The sequence below is a fragment of the Hibiscus syriacus genome, unplaced genomic scaffold (genome assembly GCF_006381635.1).
Source record: "Hibiscus syriacus cultivar Baekdansim isolate YM2019G1 unplaced genomic scaffold, ASM638163v2 tig00111069_pilon, whole genome shotgun sequence".
Classification (NCBI taxonomy): domain Eukaryota; kingdom Viridiplantae; phylum Streptophyta; class Magnoliopsida; order Malvales; family Malvaceae; genus Hibiscus; species Hibiscus syriacus.
Window position 1 is genome coordinate 151089 of NW_024062970.1, and position 20570 is coordinate 171658.

Below are 20570 nucleotides of genomic sequence, written 5' to 3' on the forward strand. Positions count from 1 at the left end.
ACATAATAAATTAACATAATCGAACATAAATAAAAATAATTTTTTTTTCTTTACTAACAATTTTAGAATAATATTATATTTAATTATTTTAAATTTTTTTATTTATATTTAACATAAACGAACATAAATGAATTTTTCGTCAAACGATTCATAAACAGTTCTTGAAAATGAAAAAAAAACTGGATATATTGTTTAAACAAAACTGGAAAAAAAAAGCCCAAACTTTCTTTGCCATTTGAGTTGCTCCCTTTCACTTCCAAGATGCTCCCTTTCGCCTACATTCTCTGGATATGCATCTTGGGTTCAATTCCCTCATTTTCAAGAGCTGCCTTCAATCTCAGCCTCCCTCATCAGCACCTTGACCCTGAATCTGTTGCTCTTGATGTTCAACGGTAAGCTATTTTCACTTCCAATGGGTTCTCTCATGAATTTTCTCCAGAAACAAACACACATTTTAGTGTTTTATAACCCCCAAATCTTAACTTTTTTTTTGTTTTGCTCTTGGATATTTCAAGATCTTTGCTTTTGCTGATGTAAACCCACCAGTTTTAGTGTTTTCTGGTTGCCAAATTTGGATTTTCAGCTCAAAATCTTGATTTTCTCGAGGATTCTGTGGGAAAATCTGTGTTTTTACTCTTGATTTTACTAAAAATCTTCGCTTTTTGTGCTTGTAGGAGCTTAAATGCATCCTTATCTAGAAGACGAGCCTTGTCCGTACACGAAAAAGGCCAATGCCGGACCGGAAACCCCATCGACGATTGCTGGAGATGCGACCCAGATTGGTACAACAACCGCCAACGCTTAGCCGACTGCTCAATCGGCTTCGCCCGAGGCACGCTCGGCGGTAAAGGCGGCCGGATCTACACCGTCACCGACTCGTCCGACCACGACACCGTCAACCCCAAACCGGGCACGCTCCGACACGCCGTCATCCAAGACGAGCCGCTGTGGATCGTTTTCTCGACAAACATGGTCATCAAGCTCAAGCACGAGCTCATCTTCAACTCTTACAAGACCGTCGACGGTCGGGGGGCCAACGTTCATATCACCGGGAACGGGTGTTTGACGTTGCAGTATGTCTCGCATGTCATCATACATAACATCCATGTCCACCATTGTAGGCCGTCGGGGAACACCGACATCGCTGCGTCGCCGACGCATGTGGGGCGGAGAGGGAGATCGGACGGCGATGGGATATCGATATTCGGGTCTCAGAAAATCTGGGTGGATCATTGCTCGTTGAGTTACTGTACTGATGGGTTGGTTGATGCTGTTATGGGTTCCACTGGGATTACCATCAGCAACAGCTATTTTTCTCATCATGATGAAGTTATGCTCTTGGGACATGACGACAGGTACTCCCCGTCTCAAAAATTAAATTTTAGATATGAATTTGAAAAAAAATGAAAAGTTTAGGCAATTCAACGGATCAAAATTAATAGTTTAAATATTAAAAACGGAATTTACCCTGAACTTTATACTTTCAATTGCTTCATTTATAACATTAAATTTCAGTTTTTATTTCAATTGAGCCATTAAAACCTAAACAGCATGATCAAAAATATCGTTTTGACACTATTATTGATATCTAAAACATCATTGTTTTGGACACTGAATTTTAGGGATATATCGTTTTTGTCACTAAATTTTAAAATAATTCAGTTTTGACACTTTACTTTTTTTACTGTTGCTGGCATTAAATCATTGCCGGTCACCGGTCGTCTTTCACGGAGAGATAGGTGTCAAAATATTTGTATTTCACTCATTTTCTTCTTGTAAGATTAATTTTTCACCGACCATCTAAAACATCATTTTGAGAATCAATAATTGTACTAAAATGACATCGTTTTTTCGCATTGTCACGGTGACATGAAGATCTCTCTACTTATCATGCCATTAAAATTTAACAGTCTAGTGATATAATTGAACAGTGGCACATTGTGTGAGGTTTTGTTCTCCGACTATAAAGAGTCGAATTATCCTGATTTCCGATTCTATCTCACTAGTTCAATCGATTTAATCACCAATTTCCAGCTCTAAAGAGAGCCTGACGACATCTCTTATGTAAATTTTCGAATCGAATCGAGTTTCTCTTGATCGAAAACTAAATTCTTTGTGCATTCTGGTTTAGGTATTTGCCGGATTCCGGGATGCAGGTGACGATAGCTTTCAACGTGTTCGGGGAAGCTCTGGTGCAAAGAATGCCGAGGTGTAGGAGGGGGTACATACACGTGGTCAACAATGATTTCACATCATGGAAAATGTATGCTATCGGCGGTAGCGGTAACCCCACCATCAACAGCCAAGGGAACCGTTACACTGCGCCGGGGGACGCAAGTGCTAAAGAGGTATCCCTTTTCTTAATCTAAAAAAATTATTGGTTTCAATTTTAGGATAAATTACTAAATATATCCTCCAACTTCATTGCTTTATTAAATCGAGTCCCTACCTTATCTTTTACCTCTAAATACACCTTTTGTTTTGGTATAAATATCAAGTTGAGGGTTTATTAGAAAAGATTTTAGGGTTTTTTAAAATATTATTTTAGGACAATTTTTTAATTATTTTTTTATTCTTGTGTTTAGAATTCTTGACGGTGGATTGGCGGGTGTCTCGTGAAACCTTTTACATATATATAATATATATATATATATATTTCCTGCAAGTTGCACTCTTGTGTATTGTCCACTCTCCAAGATGGCGCGTGGTTGTTGGTGATTGAGTAGGATTTGTTGGTTCTAGGGATCGTGAAATAGACGGATGTATGATTTTATGTTAGCGGGTCGAGTATGAATTTATAAAATTTTAAGAAATGAATTCGATGTTATAAAATTATATTATTTTCTAACTATTGAATTAAGAGAAAATCAGATCGGATTGTTTTGAGAATGAAGTCCGGTCGAGTTCTGGTTTAAAATCTGTACACATGTGACGAAAACGCCCCCTAGTCTAAGAATATATTTCACATGAACAGGTGACCAAGCGAGTGGATACAGACGAGGACTGGACGGACTGGAACTGGAGAACAGATGGGGACATAATGGTAAATGGCGCGTACTTTGTGCCCTCCGGTGCTGGCATAATGACCCAGTACGTCAAAGCTTCCAGTGTGGAACCTAAATCGGCCGTCCTCGTTGAGCAGCTCACTTCAAACGCTGGCGTTTATGGTGAATCCAGGTAATCGGAATCTCCAATTGAATAAATTACTCTTCGATCTGCCCTTCTTTTAATTTCCTTGTGTTAAGGGTAAATTACAAATTTAATAATTAAATTTTATTATCTCTCTTATTTTACTTATTGTATTTTAAATCTTTTAAAATTTTGGTTTTTTTTATCATTCGACCGTTAAATAGTCGGTATTAAAATGAGATGTTATATAAATATAAAATGATGTAGTTTTGGTGATTTTTTTTTTAAATAGCATTGTTTTAAACGTCATTACTATTTAATGACAGAGTAATAAAAATAATAGAGAGTAAAGTTTATAGATCGAAAAAATTGAATGTATTAAATTAAGTGAGTAAATTAAAATTTTTAAAGATATGTGAATAAAATAGGAAAGAGGGTATGAAATTTGTAATTTACCTTTTTAATTTAAGTTACAAAATGGCGCGTGTGTTTGGGGAATCATGGTGTGAGAGTGTAAGACCAGCATTGAGCCAATCACACAGCTTTATTAGACTCAGTTGTCCAAATCCATGTGCCTTTTCATGGGGAAGGTCGTCCCTCTGTTTAGGGTACCCATTGGAGCCTGTCTCCTTTTTAGCCTGTACTAACGAGATAGGTTGTTACTCATTTGAAATTATCATTCAGTTCAGTTGTTAGAGTACAATGATCTTAATTTTGAGGTCATGGGATCAAGTTCTATGGAATGTATTTTATAATTTGGAGGTCTCTTACAGAAATTGTTTTTAACCTAGTGTTAGGAGCAGCCTATTATCTTGTCTTCCCTTATCCTATTACATATGGGAACAATTGACAATCATTTACCTTTGTTAATTTAAGTTACAAATGGCGCTTGTGTTTGGGGAATCATGGTGTGAGAGTGTAAGACCAGCATTGAGCCAATCACACAGCTTTATTAGACTCAGTTGTCCAAATCCATGTGCCTTTTCATGGGGAAGGTCGTCCCTGTTTAGGGTACCCATTGGAGCCTGTCTCCTTTTTAGCCTTTACTAACCAGATAGGTTGTTACTCATTTGAAATGATCATTCAGTTCAGTTGGTAGAGTACAAGGATTTTAATTTTGAGGTCGTGGGATCAAATCTTATGGAAGGCATTTTATAATTTGGATGTCTCTTACAGAAACTGTTTTTAACTTAGTGTTAGGGACAGCATACTATCTTACCTTCTCTTACCCCATTACATATGAGAACAAAATACAGTCATTTATAGATTGTTACCCATTTACCCTAGGTATAAATAAAAAAACACTCTTAAACATTTCATTTTAGGTTAAAAGTGTCTCTATGTCGATAGAACTAACGGTCAATTTATCTTGCTGAGTAACACGATCCAAACGAAACATTAGGGGTTTGACCCGTGATTGAATCGGATCGGACTTAATACGATTATCGGATATCGAGAGTTTACGGTATAAAGAAGATTTGCAAAGAGAGAGAGCGTTCATGTTAGGTGAGTAAGTTGATGTTTCCAGCTAGCAAAAGATGTGTAAAGGGGGGGGGGGTTTAGTTTTAAATGTATAACAATGACCACCATTATGTGATGCTTGAACTATTGGATCATATGGACAACTAGGTGGACCCTCTTTGCTTCTGTCATGCGCTTTTACTATTTTGTTATTCGAACTCTTCATTTTTATTGATTTCGAATTGTTTTCACAGGGAAGAGACCGGGAGCTTTTCTTCTCCGGGGTACTCCGGCACAACCAACACCGGCAGTGGCGGGTCCGACAATGACAGCAACTTCTTCGGAATGATATTCAGGAGTGGAGCACCACCGCCCCCACCGTCCCCATCGATGGATTCAATGTTTTTGTCCTCTCTAATTATTCTGTTGTTGCATTCAATCACCAACCAAGGTGCTCTACCATTATTATTGTTATTGTAGTATAAATCCACACAAGAAAAGGAATCAATGATTATTAAGATAAGAAATGAAAGAAAATGTTCTCTCATTTGTTTATAGTTTATGGTTTAAAATTTACGAGCCTAGTTATGGTTTGTTTTTTTTAACTAATTAATATACAATTTTCATTTAATTTATTATTTTTTATTAAAAACGTATAATTGAATTTAGGGTTTAGATTTTACTAACGTTTTAATCATATCATGAAGATGAGTAAAAATAATTTACATAATTAACTTAATTATCACGGAGATGAATTGAATTCGAAGATTTTGGAATTTACAATGGGCGGCTAAGGTGGGGCCCACATCATAGTCGGTGCATTCCAGTTGGGTGCCTCGTTTTCTTTGCACTTTTTTCATATCATCCATTATTTGTATTGATTTTTGTTTGGATGATATCTTACACATGGATGTCCGTGTTTTGTTAGTAATAAATATGGACTTAAAATATTTGTAAGTATACATAATTGAACAAGTAATATAATGATAAATGAGTGTCGCATTTATAGGGATTAAAGGAAATTTATAAGTTCAATCAAAACAAAGAACTACTTTACCTAAGTATAATTACTGTGATGGTATGTACCAATGAGAGTGTTGAGGCAAAATAAAATGTATGTTGATGGGGATAGAATGATAGTGTGATCTGAAAGCAAATGGAGATGTCGTGGCAAAATAGATTATATGTATAATAATCAAATGAGAATGTAAAGCCAAAACAAAATGTAAACACTTGATTTGAATAATATAACTTGACAATCCTTATATAACAAGGTATTACGGGAATGAATTATAGGAGTCAATTAGGAAACTTAAGTTTATCTTCTCATGAAGATCTTGCTTCTATGTCTTACTTGCCCGACATAATTTACGAAAATGCCCTATGCTATCTCTAGTCAAGGGAATCGATATGTTGAGAATGACATGGCAATACCTCTCGGCATTAGCAGGTGCATATATCTTATTGGTTCAGATCAATAGAATATGTCACGGCAATACCACTCAGCGTCAGCACTAACATCTAACCTCTCAACAGAGCACTACCCCTTTTAGTCGATTGAAATCTTAACCTTATGTCTAAGGGTTGATTAGGTCTAGTTACTATCTAAAACCCTTTGTTTATGTTTATCCTCCTTAGATTCTCTCAAACACTAAAGATGGGTTACCTAGTTTCTCTCGACCACTAAGTATTTTCCTAAGAAATAACTACTATCATAGCTCCTACAACCTTAAGTCATTAAACACCATAAACAAAACAAATAAAAACACAGAGAAAAAAAAAGCATTCATTAAAGAAAAAAACTTAAACATCTATAGTGAACTCCCACCAAATAAAGCTAGTTTATGGTGGGGCTCGAATAGTCCATGAAATAAATCATAAAATACATTCGTTTCTTACAACCCGAATATGATAAGTGAGAAAGAACATCAAAGGGATGGAGGAAAAGCCTTTGTCGTGCATTATCAGAGCTTCTCTCGACCACCATAAACCGCCTTAGCTCGCTAGCTCCTCTCAAACGCTTAGCTCACCACTCCTTCAAGCTTGCTAATGGAGGAACACCAAGTAAAGATAAAGAGAATGAAAAAGGTGGAACTTTTCTTCTATCTATCTCTCCTATCAAAAGTTTCAGCACAAAATATTTCAAAATTCAGTCTCTCAAATATAGTGACCTCATATCCTATTTATAGTGGGGAATAAACCTAGGTTTGGTGTCAAAATTCCTATAGTACCTTAAGGTTCATTCCCTTGACGTGAGGGGTGATATATAGGTGGTAGTGGTCCCATCCTATGTGGCTGGCAACAAAGAGCACGTGAAGATAAGTACAACTGGCTTTAATAAAAATATATTCTTTTGTCTTTTCTGCCCAGAAATACCGTTCGAATTGCCGCATCATTCGCATTCTGCTATGTATTTCTAATTTGTCACGACAATTCTCCTTGCACATCCTTGTTCCCAAATCATGCACATCATTAAACAATACACCTTTCCCATAATGCAACATAAATTTTAAAATAAAATGGCATGGCAAAATATATCCACCACATGCAACTATATGCTCCTAAATGCATCTATATGATAATGTATGGGCTTTTAGACAACCAAGAACTTAAGTGAAAAGGTCCTAAATACAGTCTTTTTACGGAGTTATCAATGGACATGTCTCCTTGCTGGAAAATAATGTCAATCAATAATTACTATATTGTTAATGTCAATATAGTTGGTAACATAGGGTTGTTTTGGGGGAATAATTTCATATATTTCTTTATGTTATCAGGGACAGATGCAAAATTTTAAGTTGGGGGCGAGCTTGAACTTATAAAATTTCAAGCAGGGTGAACTTGAACTTATAAAATTTTAGGGGGCGAAAATAGATTTTCGATAGAAAATACATAGAAAAATCTAAAATATATAGTAATTTTAGATTTTAAGGGTCGACCGCCCCCACCAACTCCCCCTAGGTCCATCCATGTATATTATAATATTAAATTAAAGATATTAAAAATTAGGATGGCCCATATGAACTATATTATAGAGACATAATCAGAATAAAATTTTAAAAAAATAAATATAAATAGTAATAAAAGACAAGAACAGAACGACAAAGGGATTGAGAGGGGTTATAGCCCCCAACCCAGTAAGTTTTTTACATTTAATTTATATATAAAAATTTAAATATTTATGAGATAATTATAAAATTATCCTCCTAATTTTAGAAATATTATACTTTACTCCCTCAAGTTGAAATCCTGGCTCCATCTAGGATAAAAGAGGTTGTTATTATGGCTCATTTTACCATCTATAACACTCTTTGTCATCAATACATTAACATGACCTACTAAGAGTATATAAACGTTGTAAGTGTGTATACCTTGATTTCTAAGCTAAAAGCAAAGCTCCAACTCACTCAATGGAAGCTTTTTCCTTCTCCTTTGGCTTGGAGGCTTCACCCACTTCTTTCATTAATCAAAGATAAGAAAAATAATTTTCTAAATTAACTAAGTAATGAAAATAAGGATTAGAATACTTCAAATAACCTAAATCTAACAAAAACGTCCTAGAATTCTTGTTTATTAAACCTCCTAAATTTCTTCAAAAAAATATTAAACCTCCCAAAAACCCATTTTGGAAACCATAGAGGAAAACTTGCCAAATGGGGCTTAAATTAAAGCTTGAGGAGTTATCATAATCTTACCTTGGCTCTAGCTAACTAAGATTGGATTGCTTGAAACTTAGATCTTGAAAGGAAGTGAAATGGAAAATGCTAGAAGGAAAAAAGAGAAGAGTATTTGGTAAGATAATTTTGGGTTTGGTTTACGTGAATCTGATATAAAATAGGGGGAAAGATTTCAGCTTCAATTAAAAATGGACAAACTACTCTTTAGGTCCCTACACTTTAAAGCCGATAAGAAAATCATCACATTTCCTAATTCTTTTGGGCCCAACTCAACCCAATTCGCATTAAACTTGGTACAAACCATTTTAATAAATCTTTTGAGCTCTAAAATAGATCTCAAGTTGACCTGAACTACTAACTCAGTTTTCGGGGCGTTACTACTCTCCCCTCCTAATAAGAAATTATGTCATCAAAATTTTACCTATGTAGAAAATATGCAGATACTAGAGCTCCATGTTTTCTTTGGTTTCCCAAGTGGATTCCTTGACTCCATGATTTCTCCAAAGCACATTTACTAGAGGAATCTTCTTGTTCCTTACTTCTTTCATCTTATTGGCTAGGATTCTGATCTACTCCTCTTCATATGTCATGTCGGGGATCAACTCAACATGTTCCAAGGGTAAGATATATGATGGGTCTGAATGACACCTTCGTAACACGGATACATGGAATACATTATGGATGCATTCCAACTTTGGCAAAAGGGCTAAACGATATGCTACTAGTTCAGCTCTCTCAATCACCTCGTAAGGACCGATAAAATGTGGAGTCAATTTTTCTTTTCGCCCAAACCAAAGTACTTTATTCCATAAAGATGCCTTAAAAATACTTTGTCGCCCATGACAAACTTGATTTCCTTGCACTTCAAATCTGCATACGGCTTTTGTCTATCCAATGTCTCCTTCAGTCTACTCGAAATTATCCTGACTTTTTCTTCGGTTTGTCGGATTAGATCTGGTCCCAATTTTTTTCATTCACTGAGGTCAATCCAACAGAGGGTGTTCTACACTTTTACCCATATACAATTTCGTATGGAGTCATCTAAATACTCGACTGATAACTGTTATTATACGTGAACTCCACCAAAGATAGATGCTCATCCTAATTACCCTTAAAGTCCATAACCATGCACTTGAGCATGTCCTCAATAACTTGAATAACCCGCTATGAATGACCGTCTATCTGAGGTGAAATGTGGTGTTGAAATGGAGCTTAGTGCTGAAAGATTCATGTAAAGCTTCCTAAAATTGTGAAGTAAATCTGAGGTCTCTGTCCAAAATAATTATGGTCGAAACTCTATGTAATCTTACTAGAATAACCCGCTATGAATAACCGTCTATTTGAGGTGAAATGTGGTGCTGAAATGGAGCTTAGTGCTGAAAGATTCATGTAAAGCTTCCTAAAATTGTGAAGTAAATCTGAGGTCTCTGTCCAAAATAATTATGGTCGAAACTCTATGTAATCTTACTATCTCATGGATATAGAGTTGCCCCAATCATTCCAAAGTGAAATATATTTTAACCGGTAATAAATGAGTAGACTTGATCAACCGATCTACTATTACCCATATCGCATCATACTTAAGTCTCGTCACGAAATCTATAGTCACTTTGTCCCACTTCCATTGTGGTATCTGGATCGACTGTAATAAACTACAGGGAACCTGATGTTCCGCCTTAACTTGTTGACACACCAGACATTTTGCTACAAACTCATAAACATCTATCTTAATCCCCTGCCAATAATACAACGGTCGAAGTTCCTTATACATTTTATTACTTCATGGATGAACTGAAAGTGGACTATAATGGGTTTCAAGAAGGATCTTTTCACACAACTGATCAACCTTCGGGACATAAAGACGTCACATAAAAAACAATACATCTCGTTCACGCAACTCGAAACCTGAGATCTCGCCTAGGTGAACTTACTCTACACGAATTCTTATACTATTATATGAACCTTGTAGTCTCTTGATCTCGCTTACTATATCATGTTCTACTCATAGCTCGACCAATAATCCACCACTACTAGAAATGATCAGACGTGCTAAAAGTTCTCTCAATTCTTTTTAGGTGAGTAGATACTTCAAGCTTTTATAATCGGTGAAAATACAACATTTTTCTTCATACAGGTAGTATCTCTAAATCTTGAGTGCAAATACTACTGCTACAAGTTCTAGATCATGAGTAGGATAATTCTATTCATGACGCTTAAGCTGACGAGAAGCATAGGCGACCACATTTCCCTCTTGTATTAACATACATCCAATGTCGTTTAGTGAAACGTCGCTATAAACTGTGAATTTTTCCTGACTCTGGTTGAGTTATAATTGGGTTTGGATCAAAAGAGTTTTCAACTGCTCGAAACTACTCTACTATTTTTCTCCCTACACGAATGATACTCCCTTTTGAAGTAATTTAGCCATCGAGGTTGCTATCATTGAAAAAACTTTCAAAAACATAAGATAGTAGCTTGCAAGTCCTAAGAAAATTCGTACTTCAGTTACACTCTTGGGTGTCTCCCACTCGAGCATCGCGTAAATCTTTTGAGGATCGACTCGAATACCATTCGCTACTACTACATACCCCAAAAATAAAACCTCAGGTAACCAAAACTAGCATTTCCCAATTTTAGTGAAAAGACGACGATCTCTAAGAGTCTGAAGAACTATACGAAGATATTGATCCAAGTACTAATCACCAAGAACTGATTCAAGTATGGGTGAAAAACTTGGTTCATGAGATCCATGAATGTCACTGGGGCATTTGTGAATCCAAACGACATCACAATAAACTCATTATGACTGTATCTTATCCTAAACGTCATCTTTGGGATGTCAACTTCTTTAATCTTTAATCGATAATACATAAACCTCAATCTATTTTGGAGAAAAAGTAAGTTCCTTTAAGCTGGTCGAAAAGGTCGTCGATTATGGGAAAATGTTATCAGTTCTTAATGGTCAGTTTATTCTACTTACGATAATCGATGCATAGCCTCATTGACCCATCATTCTTCTTAACAAAAAAGATTGACGCTCTCTAAAGAAAAATACTTGGCCGGATAAACCTTTTCTCAAGCAACTCTGGAAGTTGAGACTTCAATTTCTTTAAATATGTCGATGTTATGCGATGAAAAATAATAGATACCGGAGCAAAATCGGGCATTACTTCGATTTTAAACTCTAACTTTTTGTCTGGCGATAAACCCGGTAACTCCTCTGAAAAAACATTTGAAAAGTCTCTGGCAGTTCGGATATCATCAATTCTCAAAATTCCAACTCGAGTCTCAACTATATAAGCCAAGAAGGTCTCACAACCCTAATCCAATATCCCTTACACCTTAAGAGCCGACACAACCCTTGTACCCTTGTACTTCTCACTAAACATTACGATTCGGGTTCCATTTTCTTTTCTGAGTTTAAACCATCAAAGCTTATACCTCAAGCTTGTGTCGTGCTCTGATAACCAATCTATGCCCAGAATCAGATCAAATTCTCTTAGTGGCAGCTCTAAAAAATCAGTTGAAAAACATCTCACCCTGAATCTCAACTGGGCATCTACGATATACCTTGTCTATTATGACATCAACCCTAAAGAGTTGGATACTCAGACTCTTATATTGAGGTTCTCAGTTGGGATATTTCTCTCTTGAAGTAAATCACAGTAGATATAGGAGTGTGTGGATCAAGGGTCAATCAAATCAATGACTGAAAGGAAAAATACGGTAAAAGTACCTGAGATAAAGTCAGTTGCATCACAATCCTCCCTAGCTCTACTACATACTGGCGAGTGATAACTCTGGGCTTGACATTGTCTCCTGATCTTGTTGCTCCTCTACCAGTCTATCCGAATGCAGAACTCTCATCTCTTTGAATTGATGGAGTTAATTTTTAGTAGTAGTTGAGGTCACCTCTTGAGTCACTGGGAAATCTCTCACGAAATGGTTAAGGGATCCACAATGATAATATCCCCTAAACCCCTTATTAAACTCTCTCTAATACCTCTTTTCGTATAAAGAACAACTGGGATGAGACTGTGGCATCGATCTGCCTCCACCTCTGCTCGCAGTCTTAGTAGATCTGGTAGATTGTCCTGATAAGGCTATCCATGTCTCCTGAGAATTTCTTGCCCTCTTGGGCTGCTAGGAAGATTCAGACGGTCTTACCCCTCCTTCGTTCTGGCCCGATGTATCCTTTGTCTTTGTTGCTCTTCTTTCCAAAACCCTCTCGACAGCTTTTGCCTTTCGGACTAACTCATCAAATACCCTTAGTGGATTGACAGCTAATTGGGTCAGAATATCCAACCGAATGTCCTCTTTAAATTTTTGGTAGCGGTGGTACTCTATCGACACCAACTCAGGTGCATATCGGCTTAGGTGGAGGAACTCTACCTCATACTCAAATATTGAACGATCTCCTGGTCCCTCAAAGCATCCATATGAGCCTCACCGATATATTTATAATAGAATTCTTTTAGGAAGAGATATCAAGTGGGTCGCTAGGGCTATAGGGATATCTCGACTGTCTCTCACCAGTCAATGACGTCACCTTTTAACAGGGAGATAACATCTTCTAGCATACCTTCAGGAGTGAGGTGTAGCTGGCGAAGAGTACGGAGTCTCTCTAAGATTCGTAACTACTAGATCATCATTCTCTGAACCAAAGAAATATGTGGTCCGGTACCTCTAAAGCCTCTCAACCGGGGTCTCATGTAATGCTACAACAGGTGGGACTGACTGGTAGGTAGGGTAGTAGACACTGTAGGTAGAGCTCTGACCATAGACTTAAGGGTCTCTGTCAAGTCCTTAAAGAATGTTGCCTCCTCGACCCTCGTATCCATTGGCTCTTCAACCTCAGTATCAGGGACAACCTCATCACCTAACTCATCCTCAAGGGACATCCCACTGTCATGTCTACCCTCATAACTGTGGCTTGGGCTCTCATCCATATTTACTCTCTGAAATTGAAACGATAATATGGGTCATTTTAAACTTTTTCAGAAGCATAAGTACTCTTGACATCCCTAGAGGCATGTATATTTATAAACTGTTACTGACTCTAACCCACGAGCCCTATGACCATCAAACCTGACGCTATGATAACACTAAATGTAACACCCTACACCAATACGACACACAATCGACCGAAGAGAGTGCCACACGGAACCACTGAAATGGTAACCAACAAATTTCTCTAACATGCTCAAATGAAATAACATTCTTGACGAAACCTGTTAATGAAATAGATATTAAATTCATACAAAATAAATTATAGTTCGAGAGCTCCCATAGATAAAAAAATAAAAATATACATACCATGTGTTTAGAACAATTTACGACTCAAATTTACAAAATAGAGACTTTGAATATACATGCCCTCTAAGAAATTCGAGACGTACTCTGCTCTGCTGTATGGTTTGGATTTCTTCTAGTCAAACAGGTCCACTACTAGTCTTCACCTAATCTACGTAAGTAAACAAATTCCAAACGTTGAGCTAACTAGCCCAATGCCACACTAACAACTAAAATATACTAACAAGGGTACATTTACAACATGTTTTAATAACTGAAAATAATAAAATGCATCACCAATGCAACATTAGTGAGTATCCTTGCGATACTCACTCTCTACGCTATGGTAAACATCATGGTACGACTAAGGGATTTTTGCATCTCGGAGCTCACACACCCATATAGTCTGTCGAGGATGTGGTCCCTGGAATCACTGCATTGGACACCACACCCCCAACTAGCCCACCCCTTGCGAGTGTCGGACCTTACGCCCTAACTAGTTAGTTTTAAGGGCCTTGCTTATGGATATCTAGACTGCATCTATAATTTAGACACGCTAAACTAAAGGAACTCGGGTGTTTAAATTGTTTCCGGAGCATCAACCAAGGCTAGTTTTATGTCACCCTAATTATTTGGTTTCTATGTTTGAATTAAAAATCGTAAATATTCTCACTTGTAGTCTTATTTGATAATATACTGAAGTATTGGGGTATCTCGGGTCTAATTCCCTTAAAAGCGATATGTTTTGCGCAAAACAAACTAAAAGTATCGATACTAGCCAAGAGTATCAATACTCGCGCAAAAGTTTTGATACTTTATATAAGTACTGTTACTTTTAAACAATCTATAATGCCCGATTTTGATACTTTCTGGGCGAAACTACGACCCAAAGTATCGATACTCTTGGAAAAATGTCGATACTTATGCCCATAAAACACGTTTCTACCCAGAAATGATGAACAAGTATCGATACTAGCCCTATAATATTAATACTTGACCTACAAAAGACTTAAAAACAAGCACAAAAATGCTATATCATACTCCCAAAGACCCTTGTGAGGTCCCCAAACATGCTTAAAGTATTATGTGTCATAAAAAGGGCACAAATAAGACTTATATCATGCTTGCAATTCCAAAACATAAAATCTACCATTGCTATGCTCAATAAACTTATTTCTTACCTTCATACTATTTAATACATTAACATGGCCCACTAAGAGTATAGAAAAGTTGTAAGTGTGGATACCTTGATTTCTAGGCTAAAAGCAAAGCTCCAACTCACTCACTGGAAACTTTTTCCTTCCCTTTGTCTTGGAGGCTTCACCCACTTATTTCACTAATCAAAGATAATAAAAAGAAGATTCTAAATTAATTAAGGAATGAAAATAATGATTAGAATACTTCCAATAATCTAAATCTAACAAAAACGTCCTAGAATCCTTGGATTTATTAAGCCTCCCAAAAACCCATTTTGGAAACCACATATGAAAACTTGCAAAATAGGGCTTAAATTAAAGCTTGAAGAATGGTGATTCATAATCTTACCTTGGCTCAAGCTAACTAAGATCGGATTGCTTGAAACTTAGCTCTTGAAAGGAAGGGAAATGGAAAATGCTAGAAGGAAGAAGGAGAAAGTATTTGGTAAGATAGTTCTAGGTTTGGTTTACGTGAATTTGATATAAAATGGGGAAGGGGAGATTTTAGCTTCAATTAAAAATGGGTAAACTACTCTTTAGATCCCTATACTTTCAAGCCCATAAGAAAATCATCATCTTTTCTAATTCTTTTGGGCCTAACTCGGCCCAATTCCCTTTAAATTTGATCCGAACCATTTTAATAAATCTTTTAGAGTCTAAAATAAATATCGGGTTGATCTGAATTACTAACCCAGGTTTCGGAGCGTTACTTTGATTGTTAAATTTCAATGAAATTTCTTTTAAGTGCATGGCATTGAGTGAAGATGACGATTGTGATGGGATTTTTTTTCTTTTGGGGGTAAAAGGGATCCAATCATAGACCACTAAAGGCAATTGATTTTTACATTATTGGTAAAAACAACTTTTTCAATGGGGTTTGGGCTGTCAAGTGGACCCAACTCTATCTCTCTTCAATTTCGGCCGATAACCTAAAGTCCAATCCTCAATCATTGCAAAGTGAAGGAAATAAATAATTTAGGGTCAATTATTATAAGTTTTTTTAGGGTTTTGTAGCATATTTTAGGGGCAATTATTAAAGAAATATTGAGGTGAGAAAAATATTTAAGTACTTAGAATAAAGTCTACCATAATTGTTATGTCAAATCCTCTTGTCAATTATGTATTCATCTACAATACTAACACCCAAGTTTGAGTAAAATAAGTTAGCGTCGCCGGAAATGTTTTCCGAGCTCATGAAGCCTTAGCTCTTCCACGGCTGACGAAGAAAACCCTCTCTCATATACACCGTAAGTGCTAAGCAAGGTGAAGAATGGTATAAGTGTACTTGTCCACATAACTCAGTTGAAAAGCTGCAATGGATGATCACAGGTGAAGAAAATACGGACCCGGATTAAGGGTGGTCGACAAAATCCGAAACTGTGCCCTCGAAACCATGTCAGCTCATTGGTTGGCTGTCCAGAATAACCATCCAAGCGTTAGCGGCACGTCAGGAATCTATGTCATGTCCTTCCAAACACCGAATTTCAACCCGATCTCGCTAAACTTCGGTAGTTAAAAACTCAAAACAAGTTCCGAACGAAACTGAAACACCATCCAACTATAACTTGATAAAAATTATGTAAAATAGTTAGTTTTTCATCGAGACTATGAGTATAGGAAATATTCTACTCTTGCACAGTATGTATCTCAGCAGTGTCTCCGCTATTCTCCCCCGCATTACTCTTCTCTTCAATGGTGTCTGCACCATCATCAACCTTTGGACTCTTCTTCCCATTGATTGTGTCTCCGCTGCAGGCCCGTAAATCGGGATAGTTTCTGTGGTTTAGAGAATGCAACCACAGGCCAACGGTTCCTTCCTCACGCTCCTTGGAGGCAATATGCGAGTATATAAACTTCATTTTGAACTCCTCTGCCTCTTCTTCATATGCTTTCATAGACAACTCTTCATGAGTATCTTTCCATTTTTGGTTATAAGACGAAAAGAGGCACTCATCCAAGTACAAACCAACCTCGGGTGCCGTCGGTACGTTGATGTGTACATCCCTGAAATACGTTAAGATGTATATTAGCTGCAAACTAAAATTCGTTTACAACCGTAATCTATGACAGCAATGCAATGAAAAACAAGTCTTACTTTCGCAATGCAGTTTCAATCAGAGACTCAGGGGCGCAATTCCTCATGACAGCAACAGCCATGCCGATCATATTTCGAATCTGATGAAGCATGAAGCTCTGACCCACAACCTCACACTTGACAAAATCAATGCCCTCGACGGTAACAACTTTGTTCGCGTGAAATGAAACAATATATCGACGTGCAGCAGGATCTTCAGCTTTCGTTCTTGTAGTGAAGTTGTGGAAGTTGTGAGACCCAATATAGTGAATCAGTATTCTATTGAACCTCTCCTTCTCTTCCTCACCGTAACAAAACTTTGTTTCCTCTTTCTTTTCTACATCAACTTTATCTTCCACAAATCCAGAATTGTCCATTTCGGTAACTTCCTCCTTCAGTTCAGAAGTCGGGTTATCTTCCTTAATTGTATTTTCAACATCTCCAACGTTCGACGAAATGTCAGGCTGAACAATAGTCGACTTGGCCTCAATAACTTTATCTGCCACAACCCCATAATCATCCATTTCAGTAACCTCCTCCTTAAGCTCAGAAGTAAGTTTATTTCCCATAATTGCATTTTCTGCATCCGCAATGTTCGATGAAATGCCAGATTGAACTGTTGTCGACTTGACTACATTAACTTTGACTTCCACAACCCCCGAGTTATCCATTTCAGTAACCTCCTCTTTAAGATCGGATATCAGGTTATCTTCCTTGGTTGCATTTTCAGCATCTTCACTGTTCGATGAAATGCCGGACTGAACTACAGTAGACTTAGTCTCAAAACTACGCTTGCCCATAACACCTATGACTTTACGACCTATTTCAGAACATTCCAAGCACTTAACAAGCTCATTACCGGATCCTACACTAGCCATAATACTTTCCCTATCTCGATGACAACTAGGATCAAGAGCAAAAACAGGGATAAGATAAACATACCGCCGTCGATCACAAAACTTCTTTGCATTAAAAGAGGCCGTCGCACGCTTATACCCGAATATCCGAATCTGGGTCGGAAGTATTTGATTAAGGCGCTCAACGAGGCCAGGCGGGTCAATGTAGAACCGCCCAGAAATGACCTGGCCAACTGCGCTAACGCCCTTATCGGTACGTGCCGATCGAGCCCAGTCGTAACGTTTTGGGTTACCACGATCTTGCTCGGGGACAGCGCCGGATAGGAACAACGCTTCCTCGAGGTCACCTTCGATGGTTTTGGCTCCTAGGTTTTTTTGCATTCCTTGATACCCGACACCGCAGTAGGCAAAGAACATGGCGATTTTGCGGCGTTTGTATCTCTGTTTTTTGGCGTCGGTTATCGTGGCGACGGCTTCGTCGTCGTCAGACGTGGTGGTGGTAGACATTTTGAGCCTTTTAGAGTCAGGTTCCTGCTGCGGCGGCTGCAAAGAAGTGATTTTGGTGACGAGGGTATCTGAAGTGTCCATGTTTCTAGGGCTCTTAAGGTGATGGAACTCCCCACTTGCTGCAATTCAACTGTCGTGGGAACACTCAAAGGTGGTGGTTTTGTTTCATTTTCTAACCCTAATTAACTCCTTTTTCCGGGTGAATCCACGAGATAATGTTCTCGAACTTTTTTATTCACGAGATAATGCACATCACAGATTAATTGCTGAAATGGAGTGAATTTTACAGTGAGCTTGGAGGTCGCCATGGCATCCGGGGGTGAATTTTACAGTGAGCTTGGAGGTCGCCATGGCATCCGGGCGACCTTGGAGGTCGCCATGGCATCCGAGCGACCTGTGGGCTGTTTTGCAAAGGATCAGGTGTAGGTCGCCATGCAATCAAATAGTGTGGTGTTTTCAGATTCAATTTTTAAAGCATTTTTAGTATATTATTGTATTTTATTTACATTTATTTATAATATACCTTTAGGCATCTTTGTTTCTCTGTTTAATTTTTAAGATTAACAGAGTTGTGTGTATATATAGAAATTTATTATTGAATTTAGAGAAAAAAGATTAATTATGAAATCTAGCATTTGTATTGGAATGTCCAGCGTGAAACGTTGTTGTAGGTCGCCATGCACGTCCCAACACGCTGGGCATCCGAGACCATCCGATCGAGGCCATCCGACCGAGGCCATCCGAAAGCATCCGATGCCATCTGAGAGCATCCGAGGCCATCCGAACGAACTATGTGAGGGCATCCGAACGAGCTATGCGAGGGCATCCGAGCGAGCTATGCGAGGGAATCCGAGGGCAACCGAGCGAGGGTAGGTCGCCCGGAGTACATGGCAACCTACAAGGTCGCCCGGAGTGCATGGCGACCTACGTCGGATGGCCTCGGATGCCCAGCGTGTTGGGGCGTGCATGGCGACCTGGTAGGTCGCTGGGCGTGCATGGCGACCTACCCCAGGGACTGTAGAGATCACCCTATCTGAGCAATTAATCTGGCGAGGGCACTATCTTGTGAAAAAAAAAATTTCAACGTATTATCTCGTTGATTTTACCCCTTTTTCCCTTATAATAACATAAAAGATTAATCTGAAATTTTATTATTTTTTCAGTAATTAATGAAAATATATTTATAAAATTTAAAATAAATCTATTAAATACTTCATTAATAAAAATAAATATAATTTTTCTAAAAAATTCGAGTTTAAATAATTATATATGTAAAATATATATTATTAATTAATTAAATTTTTAAAAAAAACTATTATCTTATAATCATTGACATTAAAACAAATAAATTATATGATTTCAGCTAAATATGGAAAATCAACTTCAATTTCACTTATCCACGTTAAATTTTACAGTTTTAAAATTTGGAAATAATATTTCTAACATTTATCTATCATCATTCAATTTTTTGTGAAATTCGGATTTCTATGAAAACGTCATTCCCAATTTATGGAATAAAATTTCTTTTTAGAAAAATTATTGTTTTGGTCACTAAACTTCATATTTTGTCCACTAAACTTTTAAAATTTATATTTTGGTCCCTAGCTAAAATTTGGGGTATTACACTTACGATGCCTATGTCCGTCACTTTTCGGGATAAGAATATGTGTTGCCACTTCTAAAGAAGCAACATTTGCAGTTCGACCATAACCTCTGTAGAACTCTCCATGCTGGAATAAATTGAAAGGGGAGTGATGTCATATTGAAGCATTAAATAGTTGTTCTCTAACTGGTACTCCAGAGGTTGCAACTGCCCAACAAGGTCGTAATACCTCCATTGATCCAACAACAATAGTCTTCTCAGCACCATTTCCTCCAACAGCCTGAACATGATCCAGGAGTCCATCTCCATTGATATCAGCATGAAGGTTGCCTTTTTTAGAGATGAAGCTTGCATATAGTTCGACCAGATGCCAAATGAATAGCTTTTATCCCTTCCTTTTGATGGGTTACAATAACATTAGGAACCTACCAGAGTTGCGTGTAGTTTGTTATGGTTGGGATACAAGCCATCAGATTCTTAGATTTTGCTGAGCCAGCAATCTTAGCAGCTTTTCCAATCAAGTTCAAAATTTTTTGGAATCATCCTTCCCTGGAGGATGGTGTTCCTCAGGCTTGTGAAAAGGATATGTTGTCAACTTTCCAGGTACCTTTTTTTAATGTTTTTTATTGTTTGGGAATTTTTATAGTTTCCTTTAAATTCGACATTCGATCTTGGGTGCTTGGAAACATGGAAACATGGATCGTAGGTTTCGGTTGTGAGAAGAAGAAGAAGGAAGGAAGGAAGGAAGGATGAAGGAGGAGGAGGAGGAGAAGA

General features: G+C 37.6%; 2 protein-coding genes across 2 annotated transcripts; one reads left to right on the forward strand and one right to left on the reverse strand.

The window, feature by feature from the left end:
• The first annotated feature begins 203 nt into the window (after positions 1–203).
• Positions 204–5116, forward strand: LOC120151748 (probable pectate lyase 13). Its single transcript, XM_039164115.1, has 5 exons — positions 204–392; positions 675–1355; positions 2132–2348; positions 2975–3177; positions 4845–5116. The coding sequence occupies exons 1-5, from the start codon at positions 262–264 to the stop codon at positions 5068–5070; spliced, it is 1458 nt and encodes a 485-aa protein (XP_039020046.1). The 5' UTR covers positions 204–261; the 3' UTR covers positions 5071–5116.
• Positions 5117–16294: 11178 nt separating this feature from the next.
• LOC120151715 (tRNA pseudouridine synthase A-like) lies at positions 16295–18350 on the reverse strand. Its single transcript, XM_039164095.1, has 2 exons — positions 16851–18350; positions 16295–16759 (listed from the first exon to the last, which is right to left on the reverse strand). Exons 1-2 carry the CDS (start codon positions 18272–18274, stop codon positions 16381–16383), a joined length of 1803 nt encoding a protein of 600 aa, XP_039020026.1. The 5' UTR covers positions 18275–18350; the 3' UTR covers positions 16295–16380.
• Positions 18351–20570: the final 2220 nt, after the last annotated feature.